At 40.5% G+C, this 19,657-nt stretch overlaps 1 protein-coding gene across 2 annotated transcripts in view; it reads left to right on the forward strand.

Moving 5' to 3' along the window:
- The first annotated feature begins 4,558 nt into the window (after window positions 1–4,558).
- Dmc1 (DNA meiotic recombinase 1) overlaps window positions 4,559–19,657 on the forward strand; it is a 34,705-nt gene continuing 19,606 nt past the window's right edge. Inside the window, exons 1-7 of one of the 2 annotated variants that reach the window (XM_050165751.1) lie at window positions 4,559–4,609; window positions 5,210–5,254; window positions 6,607–6,753; window positions 10,239–10,321; window positions 15,458–15,510; window positions 17,266–17,307; window positions 19,437–19,509. In XM_050165751.1, the coding sequence (XP_050021708.1) occupies window positions 4,559–4,609; window positions 5,210–5,254; window positions 6,607–6,753; window positions 10,239–10,321; window positions 15,458–15,510; window positions 17,266–17,307; window positions 19,437–19,509 (494 nt within the window). The remainder of the gene's footprint in view (window positions 4,610–5,209; window positions 5,255–6,606; window positions 6,754–10,238; window positions 10,322–15,457; window positions 15,511–17,265; window positions 17,308–19,436; window positions 19,510–19,657) is intronic. The other variant, XM_050165752.1, reaches the window with a different exon arrangement.

The following is a 19,657-nucleotide window of genomic DNA, read 5'->3' on the forward strand; positions in this document are numbered from 1 at the left end:
AAAAGACAGACAGGCCACGATTCTGGAAAATAAGGGTGTTTGAAAAGCATTGGTTGGCTCTTTATCAACGGGAGAGGGTGTCCTTCAAAATGCCAGTTGTTTTGGTAGTTATTCTATCAAAAAGGTTCAGAAGAAAATAGAGGTCGCCCTGTACTGCTGGGTCATCCAAGACACTTCCAAGCTACCTCATCAGTCAACGGTCTTTCAAGTGTTTTATGAGTCTCAACAGTTTCCATTTAAGGGGGAAAGGAGGCAGTCTGGAGAAATGGCCCCTCTGGCATTATGGCTGGCCCGGGTTTCTATTTAAAACGGAACTAAAGCCGGGCGATGGTAGCGCACGCCTTTTATCCCAGCACTCGGGAGGCAGAGGCAGGTGGATCTCTGTGAGTTCGAGACCAGCCTGGTCTACAGAGCTAGTGCCAGGACAGGCTCCAAAGCCACAGAGAAACCCTGTCTCGAAAAACCAAAATAAATAAATAAATAAACAAACAAACAAATAAATAAATAAATCGGAACTAAAATCTGCTGGTTTTCTATTGACTACTTAGAACCACGTTAGGACAAAGAGAATTACTCTCCATCCCAGATGAGAGGGCAGCAAATGCGAAATCATCAGAGGACAGGAGAATGGGAAGTCTGAGGTACGCAGCCAAATACGGAAAGCTTGGAGTGAAAGCAGCCCCGAGCGGGCAGGGGGAAAAGGACCCCCTTTTTCGACCCTCTAACAGTTCTAGATCGTCATCTCCCGCCCTGGTCAGCCGCCTCGACTCAGCGCCACAACTTGGAGTTCTCTCTCCTTGACCCGGCACTTCCCTTTGTCCAAGGATTCTCCTCTCAGACCCAAACAGAGCAGAGCCCTGCTCAGTCCCACCGGGCAGCACACACTAGGGCCCTCGCCCCTCCCGTCAGCCTTCGCCCCGCCCTGCTCCACAGCCTTAGCCCCGCCCCGTGGTCTTAGCCCCGCCCCGTGGTCTTAGCCCCGCCCACATTGGTGGCGCGCTGTAGCCGTCCTCGTTTGGCGCCAAACCCGTAGAAATTCGACGACTGGGTTGTCGGCCGCAGCGTTCTGGGCCCTAGTTAGAATCCTGGACTAGACCGGAAAGCCTGAGTGGGAATCGTAAGGGTTTCACCTTGAAAATCTCGGGGAGACTGTGGGCTCGAGGTGGGGGGTGGTGAGTGGTGAAAAGAGGAAGGGCGGGAAAAGCTGAGGAAAACTCGAAGCGTTGAGGAAGCGCTTCCTCTCCGTGCCCTTCTGTGGTCATTTTTGGTCATTGTTGGACTTGGCCTGGTGACTGTCGCCTTCCACCCCGGCCCTGAGGCGTGTAGGGATTTTGAGACATTCCCTGCCTCGTGGAAATAAGTCCGACCTGAGTCTTGACTGCCTCCCCGCCTCACGAGGAAACTGGGGCCTGGATAATGTAGGCCTCAGGGCGCTGACTGAACCTCAGAGCCCACGGGCTGACCGCCTTCACCTTCCCCTGCCGCCCCCCGAAACCCCTTCCCTGCCGCGCCCCCGAAACTCCTTCCCCTGCCGCCCCAGCCCTTTGAAACCCCTTCCCCTGCCCCACAGTCCCCCGAAACTCCTTCCCCTGCCGCGCCCCCTGTCCCCCGAAACCCCTTACCCTGCCGCTCCTCAGTCCCCTAAACCCCTGCCCCTACTGCCCCCTGCCCCTACTGCCCCCGTCCCCTGAAACACCTTCCCCTGCCCGCAATCCCCTGAAACCCCTTACCCTGCTGCCCCCGAGTCCCCCCAAACCCCTTCCCCTGCCGCCCCCAGCCCCCCGAAACTCCTTCCCCTGATGCCCCGTCCCCCGAAACCCCTTACCCTGCAACTCTTCAGTCTCCCGAAACCCCTTCCCCTGTCCCCCAGTCCCCTGACACCCCCTTTCCTTCCATCTCTCCATCCTCTGAAACCCCTTCCACTGCCGCTCCTCAGTTCCCCGAAACCCCTGCCCCTGCCGCTCCCTCTGTCCCCAGAAACCCCTTCCCTTGCCCCCCAGTCCCCTGAAACCCCTTTTCCTTCCGTCTCACCATTCCCTGAAAGCCATTCCCCTGCCGCCCCCCAGTCCCCCGAAACCCCTTCCCCAGCCACCCCCAAGTCCCCAGTAACCCCTTCCCCTGCTACCCCTCAGCCCCCTGAAACTGAGGCTAGGTGCCCTGCTTCAGATCATGGGGTGGGGGTGGGCACACTGGTGATCTCAGCAGAAGAAGGCAGATCTGAGTTCATGGCCTGTGAGTCTAATAGAGCCTGGTGCAAAAGGAGAGAGGAGTCTGCCAATAGATTTGCTTTTCTGGAATAGTCTAGAATATGAACTAATCATGAATATAGCCAAGAGTCGGGCATGGCGGTGTACATCTGTAGTCCCAGAACTGGGGAGGTGGGAGAGGAGAGCCAAGAGTTCCAAGCCAGCTTGGGTAAGCTATGTAAAACACGTACACACGCACACAAGCACTCACACAGATGCACCTACCTCAGGAGGCAGAGGCAGGAAATTCGTGATAAGTTCGAAGCCAGTCTGTTCTACATATGGAGTTCCAGGACAATACAAGCAAAACCATCTCTCACGACTGAAAAAAGGAACAATATTCCAGAGGAGCCTACTCAGACAGTTCCCTCTTTTGTGCCCAACTCTCTGCTGCCTTAGTAGTTTGTTTCCTTTATGTTGGACTTCAAAACCTGATTTTGGTCTTAAATGAGGAAACAGAATAGACCAAGAACAAGAGTATTCATTTTATTTAATGTACACCATCATGTCTATAGCTTCTTGGTTTTTTTTTTTTTCCTAACTTGTCATTGGGTATTTTTCTGGCTAGTTTTATATCAACTTGACACCAGCTAGAGTCATCTGAAGGGAGGGATCCTCAATCAAGAAAATGCTCCTGCAAGACCCAGCTGTAGGGCATTGTGGGAGGTACTATCCTTGGGATGATGGTCCTAGATTCTATAAGAAATCATGGTGAACAAGCCATGATGAGCAAGCCAGTAAGCAGCACCCCTCCATGGGCTCTCCATTAGCTCCTGTTTCCAGGTTCGTACCATGTTTGAGTTCCTGTCCTGACTTCCTTCAATGATGGACTAAAACCCTAACTCAGACAGGTATTTACCATACATTTACAAAATTACTAAACTAGTAAGTACTGTGGAATATATAGTTTTATGAAACAAAGATACAGTTTACCCGTGTACCAATTCACAACCAGCAATTGAGAATTTATTCATCAGGTATGGGAAAAATAAAATCCTTTACCAAGGTTATGGTAAATTTGATATGCTAGGAAAGATGTAAAGAATGATATAAAGTTCTTAGAGTGTTGTTAAACATAAGCCTGCAATTAACAAGTCTAACATTCAGAAGAACAATAAAGATATCTTCATTTGTAATGATTGTATGATATGAAATCAGAAAGTGATAGAAAGTAGCCTTGTGTGTGGTGGCACATGACTAATCCAGTACTTGGGAGGTAGAGAAAAGAAGGTCAGCAGTTTAAGGTCCTCTTCAGCTACAAACTGAGGTCAGCCTGAACTACGTGAGATGTTGTCTCAAAAAGACAAGCAAAAAAGATGAGGATGATTACATATGGGAAAAAATACCACAAGCCCAGCAGAAAGATTGAACAGCCATTTTTTTGCATGCAAATGTTTTGGTTCTTCCTGATCTTTGTTGACTTTGAAATTATACCAGAGGCTTCTATGCAAGAGAATTTTTACTGTACAAACTATGACTGCTGTTCTGGCTGTGTTGTTTTGTTTGAAACAAGCTAAAGTCCTCTAGGAAGAGGGAACCCCAAGGAATTGCCTTTATCAGACAGCCTGTGAACCAGTCTGGAACATTTTCTTCATTCATGGTTGATGAGGAAAGGCATAGCCCCACTGTGGGCATGCTATTTGGGTAGGTGGTCCTAAGTTATATAAGCAAGTAGGTTGAGCCAGGCAATGGTGGCACATTCCTTTAATCCCAGCACTCAGGAGGCAGAGACAAGAAGATGTCTCTGAGTTCAAGGCCAGCCTGGTCTACAGAGTGAGTTTCAAGATAGCCAGGGCTACACAGAGAAATCCCTGTCTCCAAAACGAAAAACAGAAAAAACAAACACCACCACAAGAAAGAAAGAAGGAAAGAAAGGCAGACTGAGCAAGCCACGGGGAACTAGCTAGTAAGCAGCCTGCTTCCACAGCTGGTGCTTTAGATCCTGCCTCCAGGCTCCTGCCTTGAGTTCCTCCTTTGGCTTCCCTCAGTGACAGACTGTGATTGGGGTGTGTAAACCCTTTCCTCCCCAAGTTGCTTTTGATTTTATCCATTTTTTTTAAAAATCCATTTATTATGTATATAGTGTTCTGGGCACCAGATCTCATAGATGGGTGTGAGCCATCATGTGGCCGCCGGGAACTGAACTCAGGACCTCCGGCGCAGCAGTCAGTGCTCTCAACCACTGAGCCATCTCCCCAGCCCTTTATCCATGTTTTATCACAAAAATAGAAAGCAAAATAGGAAAACTACATCTTAAATAATATTTCTTATTTTCCCAGAATTGATTATTTTTCTGCTGCTTCCCTTTCAACATGAAAGAAGATCAAGTTGTGCAGGAGGAATCGAGATTCCAAGATGAGGAGGTATTATTAGAATGTTGAAAGTTATGGCAATGTTCAGTCTTTCCACAAAAATCAAATTTCATGTTTTTTAGCAACTGTTTTTAGGAACTAAAAGTAGAAAACATAAATGTGTAACAATTTCTTTGGCAAAGGGTGCTAAGTTTAGCTACTTAGCAACTGGTATGAAAGTTTTTGTTGTTTGTTTTGCAATAGAAGAGCTCCAACTCAATTCTTCTTTCTGGTAGGCACATGCTATTCCATTGGTTACATCTCCAGCCCTAAATGAAAGTAGCTTAAAAGAACTTACTGCTATCTATGCACGCTGGTCCTGAAAAAGTACTAAATAATATAGGTCAAATGAGGGCTGGAGAGATGGTTCAATAGTTAGGCTGGCTATTCTTCTAGAGAGCCAGGTTTTGATTCTCAGCACCCATATTGGTCTGTTTTCTAAATATGTAACAATGTGTTTGAAAAAGTGATCGATTCTACTTCAGTATTTAGATAAGTGGAACTGAAGTATTATGGAATGACTAGTGAGTCAGAATTAGTCACTCCCAAAAATGTGAAACATTTATTTAGATGTGACTGTCTAAAATCCATTCTTTGTTTCATTTCATTTAGGAATCTTTGTTTCAAGACATTGACCTGTTACAGAAACATGGAATTGTGAGTAACTTTTCAGTACTGTATTAAATGGTCTGTTCCATTCTCTCAGCCTTGTCCTGACCAACCCTGGAAAATTCTTTATTGTGTGGTGAAGGGGAGCTGTCTGTCTTCAGTTGTTCAGCAACATGCTTGGTGTTCCAGAATAATTTAATTCCAGTATATGAGAACTGACCCCCAGGAGCCAGGAGATTGAAGCAAGGAAGCAGTCAAATCCAGAGTTGTACTAACATAAATAAGGGGAACTTACTAACAGAAGAGTAGCTCTGAATGGCAGCAAGCCCAAGCAGATCCCCACAAGTTGAGTTAGGATATATTGGCTAACATAAAAGTGACTTCATCAAAGCTAGAATAAGCCTGGTTGATCTTAAGCTAATATCAAAGAGACACACTTCAGACCTGGTAATAATAAAACTCTAGTGGTTTGTCTGTTTATGGTATGCTTGGAAAATATATAGGGGAAAAATCCCAAAACCAACCAGCTAGTGTCGTGGAGTTACAACTCACAAATATCTATAGTCACATCAAACTGAATTCATACACCTGGCCTCTACTCATGCATTTAATGCCAGTAGTACTCCTCTGCCTCTGACAACCAGAAATGTCTCTAGACACTGTTGAGGAGTCCCATTGATTAAAAACCACTGATTCAGCTGGAGGTGTTTGGAGCATCTCTAAGCAATCACCACCACCACTTGTCTCTCTAGATTTAACATTAGATAGATAATGCTTTCATTTACAAAAAATTCTATTTTGTCCAATAACCAGGGTGAATCATGGTGGCAGAAATGTAGACTGTCAAAATCTGTGGATATCAACAGCAATCATTTGGTGTTAAAAGTTTGCTGAGGTTGTCTTTTGAAATCTTGATAGTAATCTCTTTCCATCAATTTTAGAAAATAGAAGAGGGAGAAAATCCCAGTCTTTTTGTGATGTAGTTATTTGTGTTCTTCAGGAGCAGAAGGGAAAAAAAAAACAACTTTGAAAAATGTAGAGAACATATTGGTAATGAAGTTCTGTAGAAGGAAGGAGCTGAACTGAGGGGGTGAATGTGTGATAAATTTGCTAGCTTTTCCACCAACAGACTTTTCTTTTTAATTTTTTGCTACATTGCCATGGTCTCACTAACATTCTTGGGAAAATCGGGGCACAGCCAGAACATTTGGCAACCTGCTGGGTATGTTCTACTCTGATATTTCCAGAACATTTGGCTAGGTAGTGGGTGGGCTCCACCTGGTTGCTTGTGTAAAATTAGCATCATGATGGAAGGAGATGGACACGAAGCTCATGATATAGTAGAGGGGCCTTTTAGGCTGGCATTTTATCAATCTGCTACACCCATTCTTTCATTTCAGAATATGGCTGATATTAAGAAACTGAAGTCTGTAGGAATCTGTACCGTTAAAGGGATACAAATGACAACAAGAAGAGCCCTCTGCAATGTCAAAGGACTCTCAGAAGCCAAAGTGGACAAGATTAAAGAGGCAGCCAACAAACTTATTGTAAGCCAAGTTCATTCTTTGCTGTTTTAGTTTAGCAGAGTTGCCTTTGCAGACTTTCTCATGAACATTAGAAACTACAGTAGCAACTTTAAGTTCTTGTAGATAGATCACAATATATTATAGTCCCCATGTTACCTACTTATTCCTTCAGTCCCAAAGCCACAACAATTAGTTTCCTGGAAGACTGAGGTGAGCATGAATATACCTAGAACATAATCTCGCCCTGAGTTCCATTCCTAGAACCCACATGATAGAAATAGGCATGTACCCCATAACACACATACAGTTAAAGTTTAAAATCTAAAAAGAAAACCTGTTTTTTGTTTTGTTTTAAGATACTTGGAATACTACTGAAGGCAATTATTTTACCAAAACTTTTCTTTATATTTCTTTGACTTTTAGTTCTGCCATTTATTTGTTTTTAGCTGTCCCCTCCTTAGTTTGGTCTCATCTTCTCAAATATACCTATAGCTTTTCTGAAGCTCAGACTTAAAGAATTTTCTCTTTCCTGGTATAGGCCACCTGGGAAGACAGCCCTGGATTAGAAAAAGACTAATATCAGCTAGGGTCTATGTGTGTGCAGCTGAAATAGATATAACCATGCCCATGTCCACTGAGGTAACTGAATTCATAACTCATACCTTCCAGTGGCACCATGGGCTGCAAGCAGTCAGGCTGCAGGGAAAGGCATATAGCCTTAGACTTAAACTCTCCTATAGAGTTTTGGGTATCATCAGAGGACCCCTATTTTAGTCTATAAATAGAAAAATGTACAGAAAAGTAGTCACCAAGTATCCCTCTCTACTGAAGATCAAGACTTTTTCATTTCTCATGTGTCTGTGCGGGGAGGGAGGAGGAATCTCATGACCAGAAGAGGCTGTGTTGGAGAGGACCCAGTGACCATGGTATTCATAGACCCACTAAGGCAATGTATCCAGAAGTCACTTCCTCAACCGCCAGAGTATCTAGAAAGTCTTACAGTAGTGCCCAGATTTTGGCAAACTACTACTTTCTAGCTCCTACACATATTTTTGTTTGTTTTTTTGAGACAGAGTTTCACTGTGTAGCCCCTGGCTGTCTTGAAACTTGCTCTGTAGACCAGACTGGCCTCAAACTCTCAAACTCACGGAGCTCCACCTGCCTCTGCCTCCCAAGTGCTGGGATTAAAGGCATGCATCACCACCCAATTTATTTTATTTATTTATTTGGTTGGTTGGTTGGTTTGGTTTTTTAATACAGGGTTTCTCTATGCAGCCCTGGCTGTCCTGGAGCTCACTCTGTAGACCAGGCTGGCCTCAATCCCTCAAATTCACAGAGATCCACTTGCCTCTACTTGAGAATTAAAGGTGTGTGATACCTAGTTGCTTCTACACATCTTTTTTAAAAAAAAAAGTTGTCTGTGTCTGTGTGTGTTATGTATAGGGGTAAGACTTGGAATTATGGCACACATGTGGAAGTCGGAGAACAACTTTGTGGAGTTGGCTCTCTACTTTGACTGTTAATTAGGTTTTGGGATTGAACTAAGGTCAAATTTAAAGCTATCACTTTTACCTACTGAGTCATTTTACCATTCTCCATAGTCTTCTTATCTTTAGACGCTAAATCTCATTATTTTGTATGTATGTACAGGTGTGCATGCATATGTGTACACATGGGTGGAAACTTCAGGCACCATTTACTATCCTAGGATTCATGAAGTTGGCTAGGCTGGCTGGCCAGTGAGATCCAAGGATCCACCTTGTCTGTCACTTTCAGCTGAGATCACATTTGCATTACTTCCTGTCTTCTTTACTTGAGTTCCAGAGACTGAACTTAGGTCCTTGTGCTTGCAAAGTAAAAATTTACTGACTGAACTCTCTCTCTAGCCTCTAAATCTCATATTTATATGTGGTATATATACATGTTTTGTGTGAGTGTACAAGTGCCTATGCTTGTGCATGCAGAAGCATCCTATGTCTTCCTCTATTACTCTCCTCCTTGTTCTTTTTTTTTTTAAATGATTTATTTATTTTTATTTTATGTGCATTGGTATTTTGTCTGCATGCATGTCTGTGTGATGGTGTCAGATCACTTGGAGGGAGAGTTGCAGACAGTTATAAGCTGCCACATGGGTACTGGTAATTGAACCAAGGTCCTCCAGAAGAACAGCTGGTGCTCTTAACTGCTTAGCTATCTCTCAAGCCCCTCCACCTTGTTTTTGAGACAAGGTTTCTAGCAGAACCCGAGGCTTAGTTTTGGCTAGGCTGTCTGGCCAGTGAGCTCCTGGGAGCCATCTCTCTCCATGCCCCAGTGCTAGGGTTACAAGCACAAACAACCATACCAAGCTTTTTACATAGCTGCTAGAGATTTGAACTCCAGTTTTCTTGCCTACATAACAAGTGTTCTTACTCAGCCATAAATTTTCTTATTCAAGGAAAAACAGAAGAACACCTTTTCTTCATCCAGATCTTATCTTTTCTTAACTGAAGCTAGGTCTGGGCTTACTCTTTCCTCCCTCATGTTGAACTACTGGAACAACAGAGAAACATAATTACCTGCATTAGAGTCCATTTTCACTGTTCATCACTACATCAGCTGTAGCTTATTAATTCAGCAAATGAATGATGCATCTGCCATGTAAAGACATTGTCACATGAGTAGTGAACACTACTATTTCTGGGATCCTTAAAATGTCTAGAGCTGGAGGGAGGTGATGCTATTGAATGAGATCACCTGCATCATCAGTAAAATACTATTCTGTTCTGTGCCATGGATGTATTTCATTTATTCTGCATGACTATCCTCTAAAGGCACAGTATTTTTACCCATTCTAGACTCAAAAATGGATTCTGGAATTGCACCAGATATCCCTATATCACGCTACCTAATAAGAATGTGAGAGGTTGGGGCTGGAGAGGTGGATCAGTGGTTAAGGACACTGACTGTTCTTCCAGAGGAGCTGGATTCAATTCCCAACACCCACATGGCAGTTCACAACTATCTGTAACTCCAAGATTAGACAAACATGCAGGCAAAACACCAATGCACACAAAATTAAAAATAAATTAATTAATTAATTAAAAAAAAGAATGTGAGATGACTCTAAGGTCTTTTTCCCCCCTAGGGCTTTTATTTTAAAAAAAAAAAGAATTTTATTTTATATGTATGAGTGTTTTGTATGTATGTATGTATGTACACTATATGCATGCAGTGTCCATAAGAAATAGAGAAGGGCATTGGATCCTCTGGAACCGAAGTCCGGTTGTGAGCCACCATGTGGGTGCTAGGAACTGAACCCAAGTCCTTTACAAGAGCACTTTACTAGATCTTAACTACTGAGTCATATCTCTAATCCCAAGCCTATGTTTTTGCCTATTTTCTGATACAGTCTTCAAAAGGAGCATACACAGATGATGAGCTTGATGACTGAACATGTAGTGCTGGGAAGCAGTTGCTATTCCAATCATCTTACACTGTTTTTTAACTTGTCCATTGTCTTTCTCTAGGAACCAGGATTCCTAACTGCATTTGAGTACAGCGAAAAGAGGAAGATGGTTTTCCATATCACCACTGGGAGTCAGGAATTTGAGTGTGTATCTCAATTTTTATTACCACTAAGTACAACCTTTGGAGTCCATTTTTATTTTCCTCTATCTCATCATGATTTCCACTCTTGTGGAAAAAGTAGCTTCCTACTTTGAAGGAGTTTGTAATGTTTGTTCCAAAATGAACGTGAGGCAAATTCCAGGTTGGACAGTTTACATTTCTTCCAAGGAATTCATAATCATAAATAATTTGTAATTTAGCCTTTATTTATCCATGACTTGAAATATTAGCTTATATTTCATTACTTTCCATCTCCCTTGATGAAGAAAATTTCATTTCCCACTTTGTGTTTACTTAAATTAGTTGTTAGATTGAATATTTTAGAAGAAACTATCTAGGACTTATTCCTCAACAAGGGTGGTTCTAGCATCCCTTTTCATTTACTCTCATGTTTTCTGACATGTATTGTTAATTTCCCGAAATTGATTATGAGTTTTCCCCCAAATTGGATTATCCAGGCTGATGTTAAATATGGGTGCTCAAGTGACCTTCCTGCTTCCAAACAGCCAGGGATACTGAGCCCAACTTTATTATTTTTTTTTATAATAGTTAATTATCCTGGGTGGTGATGGTGAACTTTTTATTTCAGCACTTGGGAGGTAGAGGCAGAGGCAGGTGGAACTCTGTGAGTTCAAGGCCAGCATAGTCTACAGACCTTGTTCCAGGAAAATGACGGTAGAAAAACCCTATCTCCAAAAAAAAAAAAAAAAAAAAAAAAAGTTTATTATTTTTTTTTATAATAGTTAATTATCCTGGGTGGTGATGGTGAACTTTTTATTTCAGCACTTGGGAGGTAGAGGCAGAGGCAGGTGGAACTCTGTGAGTTCAAGGCCAGCATAGTCTACAGACCTTGTTCCAGGAAAATGACGGTAGAAAAACCCTATCTCCAAAAAAAAAAAAAAAAAAAAAAAAAAGTTACTTTATAGATTTTTCTCCAAGGATGACGTCTAGGTTTTAGGTCTGAAAGTCAGGAAAATATAGATCACAAATAAGGGACTTGTAGGAGGAGTAGATTTAGGATCAAAGGCTGAAGTCTATGAAGTCTAAGCTACTAATTAGACCCAAATGAATGCTAAGCTAAATGCCCAGCCAAGACACTCTCTCTCTCTCTCTCTCTCTCTCTCTCTCTCTCTCTCTCTCTCTCTCTCTTTTCCTTTGGAGACAGGGTTTCTCTGTGTAGCCCTGGCTGTCCTGGAACTCACTCTGTAGATCAGCATGGCCTCAAACTCACAGAGATCCACCTGCCTCTGCCTCCTGAGTGCTAAGATTAAAGGTGTGAGCCACCACCACCTGGCCCAGGACTCTCATTTTTAATACTATCACCACTATTGTACTTAAAACTAGTAATTGTCATCAGTTATCTTCCCAGAGAGCTCATGAATGATGTGTGTGAGTGTGTGTGTGTGTTTAGGGTCTTATAACATTTTCCAGGGTGACTTGAACTTGTCATCTTTCTGCTTCAGCCTTCCAAATGCTGAAATTACAGACTATGTATCACCATACCTGGCTATTTATCTAATTATTAATTAGTAAAATCTTCCCAAGATCTAGATGTGACCCAGTGATCAAGTGCTCACCTAGCAGTTGTAAGGCTCTGTATTCAATCCTCAGTCACCCAAGAAAGCAAGATCTTTCCTTATGGTACATATCTTTTTTAAGTCTAATAATCATAGAAGTGTATTGAGATTTAGCTATTTATAAATGTTCAGTTACTATTTATAAACTTAGTTATCAACCTCAAAACTATAGATCTAATACCACAACTTTCCAAGAGCTATTCTATTATTATCAGGAAGCCAAATTTTCCCATACTTTGAAAGCTCTCAAACACCAAATAGTATTATGTAGGTTTGATTTGTATCTGTTAAATCTTGTTAGATTTAAAATATTACTCTTCTGCACCTAATTCTAAATGTTCCCACGTTTTACAAAAGAAATCTTTTTTTTTTCTTTTTGGTTTTTTGAGACAGGGTTTACTCTATGTAACAGTGCTAGCTGTCCTGGAACTAACTGTTGTAGACCAGGCTGGCCTCGAACTCACAAAGACCCACCTGCCTCAGCCTCCCAAGTGCTGGGATTAAAGGCGTGTATCATCACCACATGGCTAGGAAGTCATTTTTTTTTGTTTGTTTCAAATAATTTAGGCTGGTTTCACAGAAGTCTTGGGGTTACTTCTTTAGCTTCTCAGCATTGCATAAATGCCAGAAATTTTGACTATTATTTTCCAAAACTATACATTTTCAGGGCGACTCTTCTCAAGATGAAAAGTAGCATGAAAATTCTTTAATAGTCACCTGATTTATAAGATTTCTCAAGGGTTTGCGCTCCTCATGGAATGATTTTGTAGTCAATGTCCTTCTCAGATTATACATGCCAGTGTCTTTTACTTATTTTGTTTTATGTGTGTGTATTTAGCCCATAGAGGCCAGAAAAGTTACTGTATCCCCTAGAACTGGAGTTACAGATGGTTGTGAGCCACCGTGTGGGTACTAGGAACCAAACTCAGCCTTCTACAAAAGCAGCAAGTACTCTTAACCACTGAGCCAACTCTCTAACCTCTTTTCTTTTCTTAATTGAAGTCAGCAGAGACCTCAAAATGCTTCAATTTGCATTTAAATTGCTGTATTACTTAGGCAAATAATAAATCTATTCCCTTAAGGCTTTGTCTAATTTGTGATTGCATCCCCAAAGACATGCTAATAGAAACGACAAAGGGTTTTTAAGTGCTCCTACCAGGTCTCAGCACAATAACACTTACTTACTGCATTTAATGAATGGATGAATGAGATCATAATTTCTTTAGTTCTTCTCATAGTAAGAACATTAAATGCACTAAAACATTGTGTTACCAATTAAATATATGCTGTCAAAACCTGGCAGATTTCTTCTAACTGCTAACATTGTATATACTATTTGTCTTAGGGTTTCCATTGCTATCATAAAACACCACACTATGACCAAAAGTAACTTGGGAAGAAGAGAGTGTATTTTGTCTTAAAACTCTCCTCACTCCTTTCTCTTTGACTTTTTAAAGTAGGGTCTCTCTGTGTAGCTCTGCTGATCTAGAACTCATTCTGTAGACCATGCTGGCATTGAACTCACAGAGATCCACCTGACTCTGCCTCTCCTGTGCTAGTATTAAAGATGTGCACAACACCCTACTCTCCTAACTATCAGGTCACACTCCATCACTGACGTAAATTAGGGCAGGAACTCAAGGCCTGAACCTGGAGGCAGGAACAGGCTATGGAGGAATGCTTCTTACTTACTGGCTTGTTCCCTTGGCTAACTCAGCTTGCTTTCTTATCACACCCAGGACCATCTGCTCAGGAATGACACAGCCTACAGTAGGCCCACATCAATCATTGATCAAGAAAATGCCCTCTAGACTTGCCTATAGGCCAATCTGATGGAGACATTTTCTCTGTTAAGATTTCCTCTTTCCCAATTTATCTAGGCTTGTATCAAGATGACAAAAAAACAACAAGCATACTATCTTTGAACATTTTCTTCTCTGATAGGGTCTGCCTAAAATTTGGTTTTATGTGAGATAAACCAACAATGGCAATCACTGGATTCTCTTAATTTCTGTTTTTCACATGTTCCTGAGCATATTAAAAATTAAAGCATGGGGGGCTGGAGAGATGGCTCAGGGGTTAAGAGCATTGCCTGCTTGTCCAAAGGTCCTGAGTTCAATTCCCAGCAACCACATGGTGGCTCACAACCATCTGTAATGAAGTCTGGTGCCCCCTTCTGGCCTTCAGTCATACATGCAGGAAGAATATTGTATACATAATAAATAAATAAATATTTAAAAAAAATTAAAGCATGGTGGTGTATGCCTTTAACTCAAGCACTTAAGAGGCAGAGGCAGGTGGATTTCTGTTGAGTTTGTGTCCAGCTTGGGCTACATAGGGAGTTCCAGGCCAGCCTGGCTTACATAGAAAGATGCACCTGAAAAAAAATTGGATATTCAGTTAACTATTCATATAACTTTTAGAAACATTATCTATGCACAGTTTAAGAAATTTGATTAGTAACAAGACCGTTACAAGCCGGGCGGTGGTCACTCGGGAGGCAGAGGCAGGCAGATCTCTGTGAGTTCGAGACCAGCATGGTTTACAGAGCTAGTTCCAGGACAGGCTCCAAAGCCACAGAGAAACCCTGTCTCGAAAAACCAAAAAAAATAAATAAAATAAATAAATAAATAAATAAAGACGGTTGCATATGTGTAGTTCAGGCTTTCTTAGCATATGTATGCAAGACCCTGGTTCAATCCCTAGCACCACAAAATAAACACTTTTTCTCATTTCCCTTTCTTTCTTTCTTTCTTTCTTTCTTTCTTTCTTTCTTTCGTTCGTTCGTTCGTTCGTTCGTCCGTCCGTCCGTCCGTCCTTCCTTCCTTCCTTCCTTCCTTCCTTCCTTCCTTTCTTTCTTTCTTTCTTTCTTTCTTTCTTTCTTTCTTTTTGTTTTCTGTTTTGTTTTGTGGTTCTTTTGTTTTTTGAGATAGGGTTTCCCTGTATAGCCCTGACTTTCCTCAAATAAGCACTGTAGACCAGGCTGGCCTCAAACTCATAAAGATCTTCCTCCCTTAGCCTCCCAAGTGCTGGGATTAAGGCATGCATCACCACCATCTAGCTTAACGAATCTTTTAATTCCAATTCAGAAGAGCAATGGACATAAAGCCTTACGGACACATTTACTATTGATACTCAGAAATAAAAATGGGACTTATAAATTACTTTGTTTAATCTTCTTGCTAATCCACAATAGAACCTGTGACTTAAACAGTGAGTGTCATTTCTTTCAACTATGAATTCCCATTCTTGTTGTATATATAGATGATATGTTACTAATGATACAAACTTCATCTCCTTTTTTTAATTTAATTTAATTTTATTTTATTTTATTTTTGAGACAGGGTCGCTCTCTACACAGTTCTGGCTGTCCTGAACTCACTCAATAGACCAGACTGACCTAGAACTCACAGAGGTCCCCCTGGCTCTGCCTCCTAAGTTCTGGGAATTAAAGGCATGCGCTGCCACACCTAGCGCATCTTTTTTATTTTTTTTTAATCTGTATTTATACTCTGTCACCAATATTTTTTATCTGTTTCCAGTAAATTACTAGGAGGTGGCATTGAAAGTATGGCAATTACAGAAGCTTTTGGAGGTAGGTAGAACCTTAATAGTTTTATATAAAATGACATTTGTTAATATACGGATACGTGTGTAATTAAACAATAAATAATAAACAAGTTCCTGCTTGAGAATATTTGATGAAGTATCAATTATTATACTACAGGACTATTCTAAGCTAAAATAAAAACATATACTAACAGCATATTTCTTATTGACATTTTTCTTCCTGTTACCTCTGATTGCTATAGAAAAAAATTAAAAAATTGAATTTTTTCTCTTATTCCCTCAAAAGGTAATTCAATAATAAGGTTGATTTTTGTTTAGGAATATTTCATGAATATAGAGAATAAATTTTTTCACTTTATAGCATATATATATATATATATTGTGTGTGTGTGTGTGTGTGTGTGTGTGTGTGCGTATGTATATGTACAGGGTCTTATTGTATGGCCCTGACTGGCCTGGGACTCACAAAGAACTACCTGCCTCTGTCTCCCAACTACTAATACTAAAGGCCAGCACTACCATACCTAGCCTATATGCTATCATTTTTAACAATTAATTCGTGTAATAGCTGTTTTACATGCTGAATCTGACAATCCAATATTTGTACTTAGAGAACTAAATGTGGGCTGGAGAGATCGCTCAGAGGTTAAGAGCACTGGCTGCTCTTCCAGAGGTTCTGAGTTCAATTCCCAGCAACCACATAGCGGCTCACAACCATCTGTAATGAGATCTAGTGCCCTCTTCTGGCAAACACATATGCAGACAGAACACGGTATACTAAATTTAAAAATCTTTTTTTAAAAAAAGAGAGAACTAAATGTTTTGTTGTCATTATTTCTATTGACTTGAAGAAGTAAATCTGATTTTCATTTCTATTGATTCAATCTTAGCAATTTCTCCTCTTATATATGAGCTTTTTAAATATTTATGTATTTATTTATTATGTATACAATATTCTTTTTAAATATATTCTTTTTAAATATATTTATGAGCTTTTTAAATATTTATGTATTTATGTATGTATGTATGTATTTATTATGTATACAATATTTATGTATTTATTTAAATATTTATTTATTTATTTATTTATTATGTATACAATATTCTGTCTGTGTGTATGCCTGCAGGCCAGAAGAGGGTACCAGACCCCATTACAGATAGTTGTGAGCCACCATGTGGTTGCTGGGAATTGAACTCAGGACCTTTGGAAGAGCAGGCAATGCTCTTAACCTCTGAGCCATCTCTCCAGCCCCCGAGCTTTTTAAAAATTTAAACTGAGAGTTCAGTGGACCTAAATGATTAGGGAAGTATTCCTTTGGAAAACATTTGCTTCTGCTGGTAACTAGGGATGGCGCTATTCAAGATCACATCAGCTTTTCCTTGAGAAAAGAGCCTGGCTGTCCTCTCTATGGTCAGGTCTGAAACTCTCATTTGTGTGACTAGTCCTACGGAAAATTTGCTTTAAATTAACTTTAACCTAAACAGTACTTATGTTGAGGGGGTGAATTTGTTTTGTCTCCCACTTCTGGTATTCATACATGCAGCATCCTTTCGTGATAGGAGGTCCTTTAAGAGTGAGATTTGACAGTTAGAAAGCAGTGAGGTTCTTCTGTGGAGGGGAATACTGGAAGTGGAATTCGGGACTGTGGGCATTTTAGACAAGTGCTGTATCACTAAGCAACATTCCTAACCCAAATGCAGTGTTAGTTTTGTTTCTTTAGTGAAAATATATAATAGTAACTGTACTTTTATAAAAGTTCCTTTTTCTAAATTTTTACAGAATTTCGTACTGGAAAAACTCAGCTGTCTCATACCCTCTGTGGTAAGAACATACAACATAACAGTGATAGTCAGAACGTTCACTTAGTAGATCTCTACTGCATCTTACATGACCTTATGCGATTGAACCAAAATGTCCAAGGAAACAAAAGCTCAAGAGGTTAAGTAGACAGCCCATTGTTGCACGGATGGTTTTGGAGTGTGTGTGTGAAGTACTGTTGTCAATGCTGCACTATGAACACCTGCATGAAGGTATAGAGGAGGTAAATGGTTTATGGTGAATTGGCAGGAGTGGTACCCAGTATATCAAATTCTTCCTATCCATCTTTTTTGTCTTTTTAAAAAACATAACAATGACATAAAATTTATTAAAGACTAGAATACTTTACTGCCTGTGGGTGTATTCTGTCCAAAATGAAGCATAAAATTAAATTTGGAGCCCAGCAGGATGACTCAGTGGATAAGGCACTTGCCTCCCAACCGAAGAAACTTGAGTTTGATCCCTAGAACCCACATGGTAGTAGGAGAGAGCCGACTCCCACAGTTGCCCTCTGACCTCCACAAACATGTCATTGCATCATGTGCCCCTAAACGAAATAAATGAGTAAATATAATTTTGGGTCTTTATTTGTTTTGAGGCAGGGCTCACTATATAGTTCTGGGTGGATGAAACTTTCTGTATAGACCAGGCTGGCCTTGAACTCACAGGGATCTGCCTGTCTCTGCCTCTCAAGTGCTGGCTGGTATTAAATGCATGTACCACCACACCTGACAAATATAAATTTCCTAAAAAGTAAATATATAATTTTTTCTAAAACAAAATAAACAAGAAATTCCTTATGCACAAAGATTCTATTTGTATTTCTTTTACTTAAATAAAAGGAATATAGAAAAGTAATTAAAAAAGGGGGTTCTGAAGCTGGGCGGTGGTGACGCATTCCTTTAATCCCAGCACTTGGGAGGCAGAAATAAGAGAATCTCTGTGAATTCAAGGCCAGCCTGGTCTACAAGAGCTAGTTCCAGGACAGACTTCAAAACTACAGAGAAACCTTGTCTTGAAAAAAACAAAAAGTGGGGAGGTCTGATATGCACCTTAACACATGTGAACATGCATACACACATGCTAACACAACACACAAACACACACAGGAAAAAAGTGAAAAGGTGGCCAATATTCTAGAATCAAAATGTCTTGTTTCTATCACTGATAGCTGTATGAGTGTGTGCAAGTTGCTTTACCCCTTTAATTGTCCTCATAATAGAACTGAAATAATAATAGTGCCAAATCTTGGGGAGTTTTGAAAAGTAAATGAAATAATGTGAACGCCTAGTATGAAGTAATTCTTTATGTTAGCTATCGTAATACAATACATACGAATTGGGGATGTAGCTTGGTTGATACTAAGTCTAGCATACATGAAGCCCTGGACTTAATCCCTAGCCCTGGTATAAACCAGTTTGGAGAGGTGGATCAGATTTCAAGGTCATCCTTGGCTATATAGTAAGCTGGATGCCAATCTGGGGAAATGGCTCAGTTGAGGAAAGCGCTTGCTATATAATTATGAGGACCTAGGTTTGCATCTGTAGCACTTTTGTAAAAAGCTGGGTACTGCACCACACGCCTATAATCCCAGTTCTGGGGAGCCTGAGACAGGAAGATTCCTGGGCCTTGCTGCCTAGCAAGTCTAGCACAATCAGTAAGTTCCATATTCAGTAAGAGATGCTGTCTCACAAACGGTGGACACACATGTGCCCATACATAGGAACAGTTCACTTGCTACAGTATACATATGTATACATGCAAAGTAAATACATTTAAATATGGACAGTAATTGAAAGATAACTAGAATTATTTAGCAAAAATTATATTTGTGGTTATTATGAAAATAACTAACATTTAAATTCTAATTCTATTTATTTAAAAAATTGGTTTTGACAAACATTGTGAGAGAGATTAAAATTCTCAGTTAAATAATTATTATCCTTGCAGAGTACTTATTTACCATTGGTTACTGTGGTGGAACTACAGCAATCTTTTTAGAAGCCAAAGGGTCATTGTTCTTTGCTAAGTTTACTAAAATTGCAACCAATATAAACTTAAGGTTAACTTATGTGTTTGTTTTCGCAAAGTTTATTCATTCATGTTAATATTAATTTTTAATTGTTCCCTAGTGACAGCGCAACTTCCAGGAGCAGGCGGCTACTCAGGAGGAAAGATTATCTTCATTGATACAGAAAATACTTTGTAACCCTTTTATTTAAACAAATCCTGAGGCAGTGTGGTAGAGTAATATTATTACAAAAGAGAATGTGTCTTGATATATCATTTTCATAGTGATCCTAGTAACAACAATAATGACAAAAGTAAAGGGGACAGCAGTGCTGACCAAATG

Source organism: Alexandromys fortis, unplaced genomic scaffold (assembly GCF_014885135.2).
Source record: "Alexandromys fortis isolate MF-2015 unplaced genomic scaffold, M_Fortis_MF-2015_v1.1 scaffold_157, whole genome shotgun sequence".
Taxonomy (NCBI): Eukaryota; Metazoa; Chordata; class Mammalia; order Rodentia; family Cricetidae; genus Alexandromys; species Alexandromys fortis.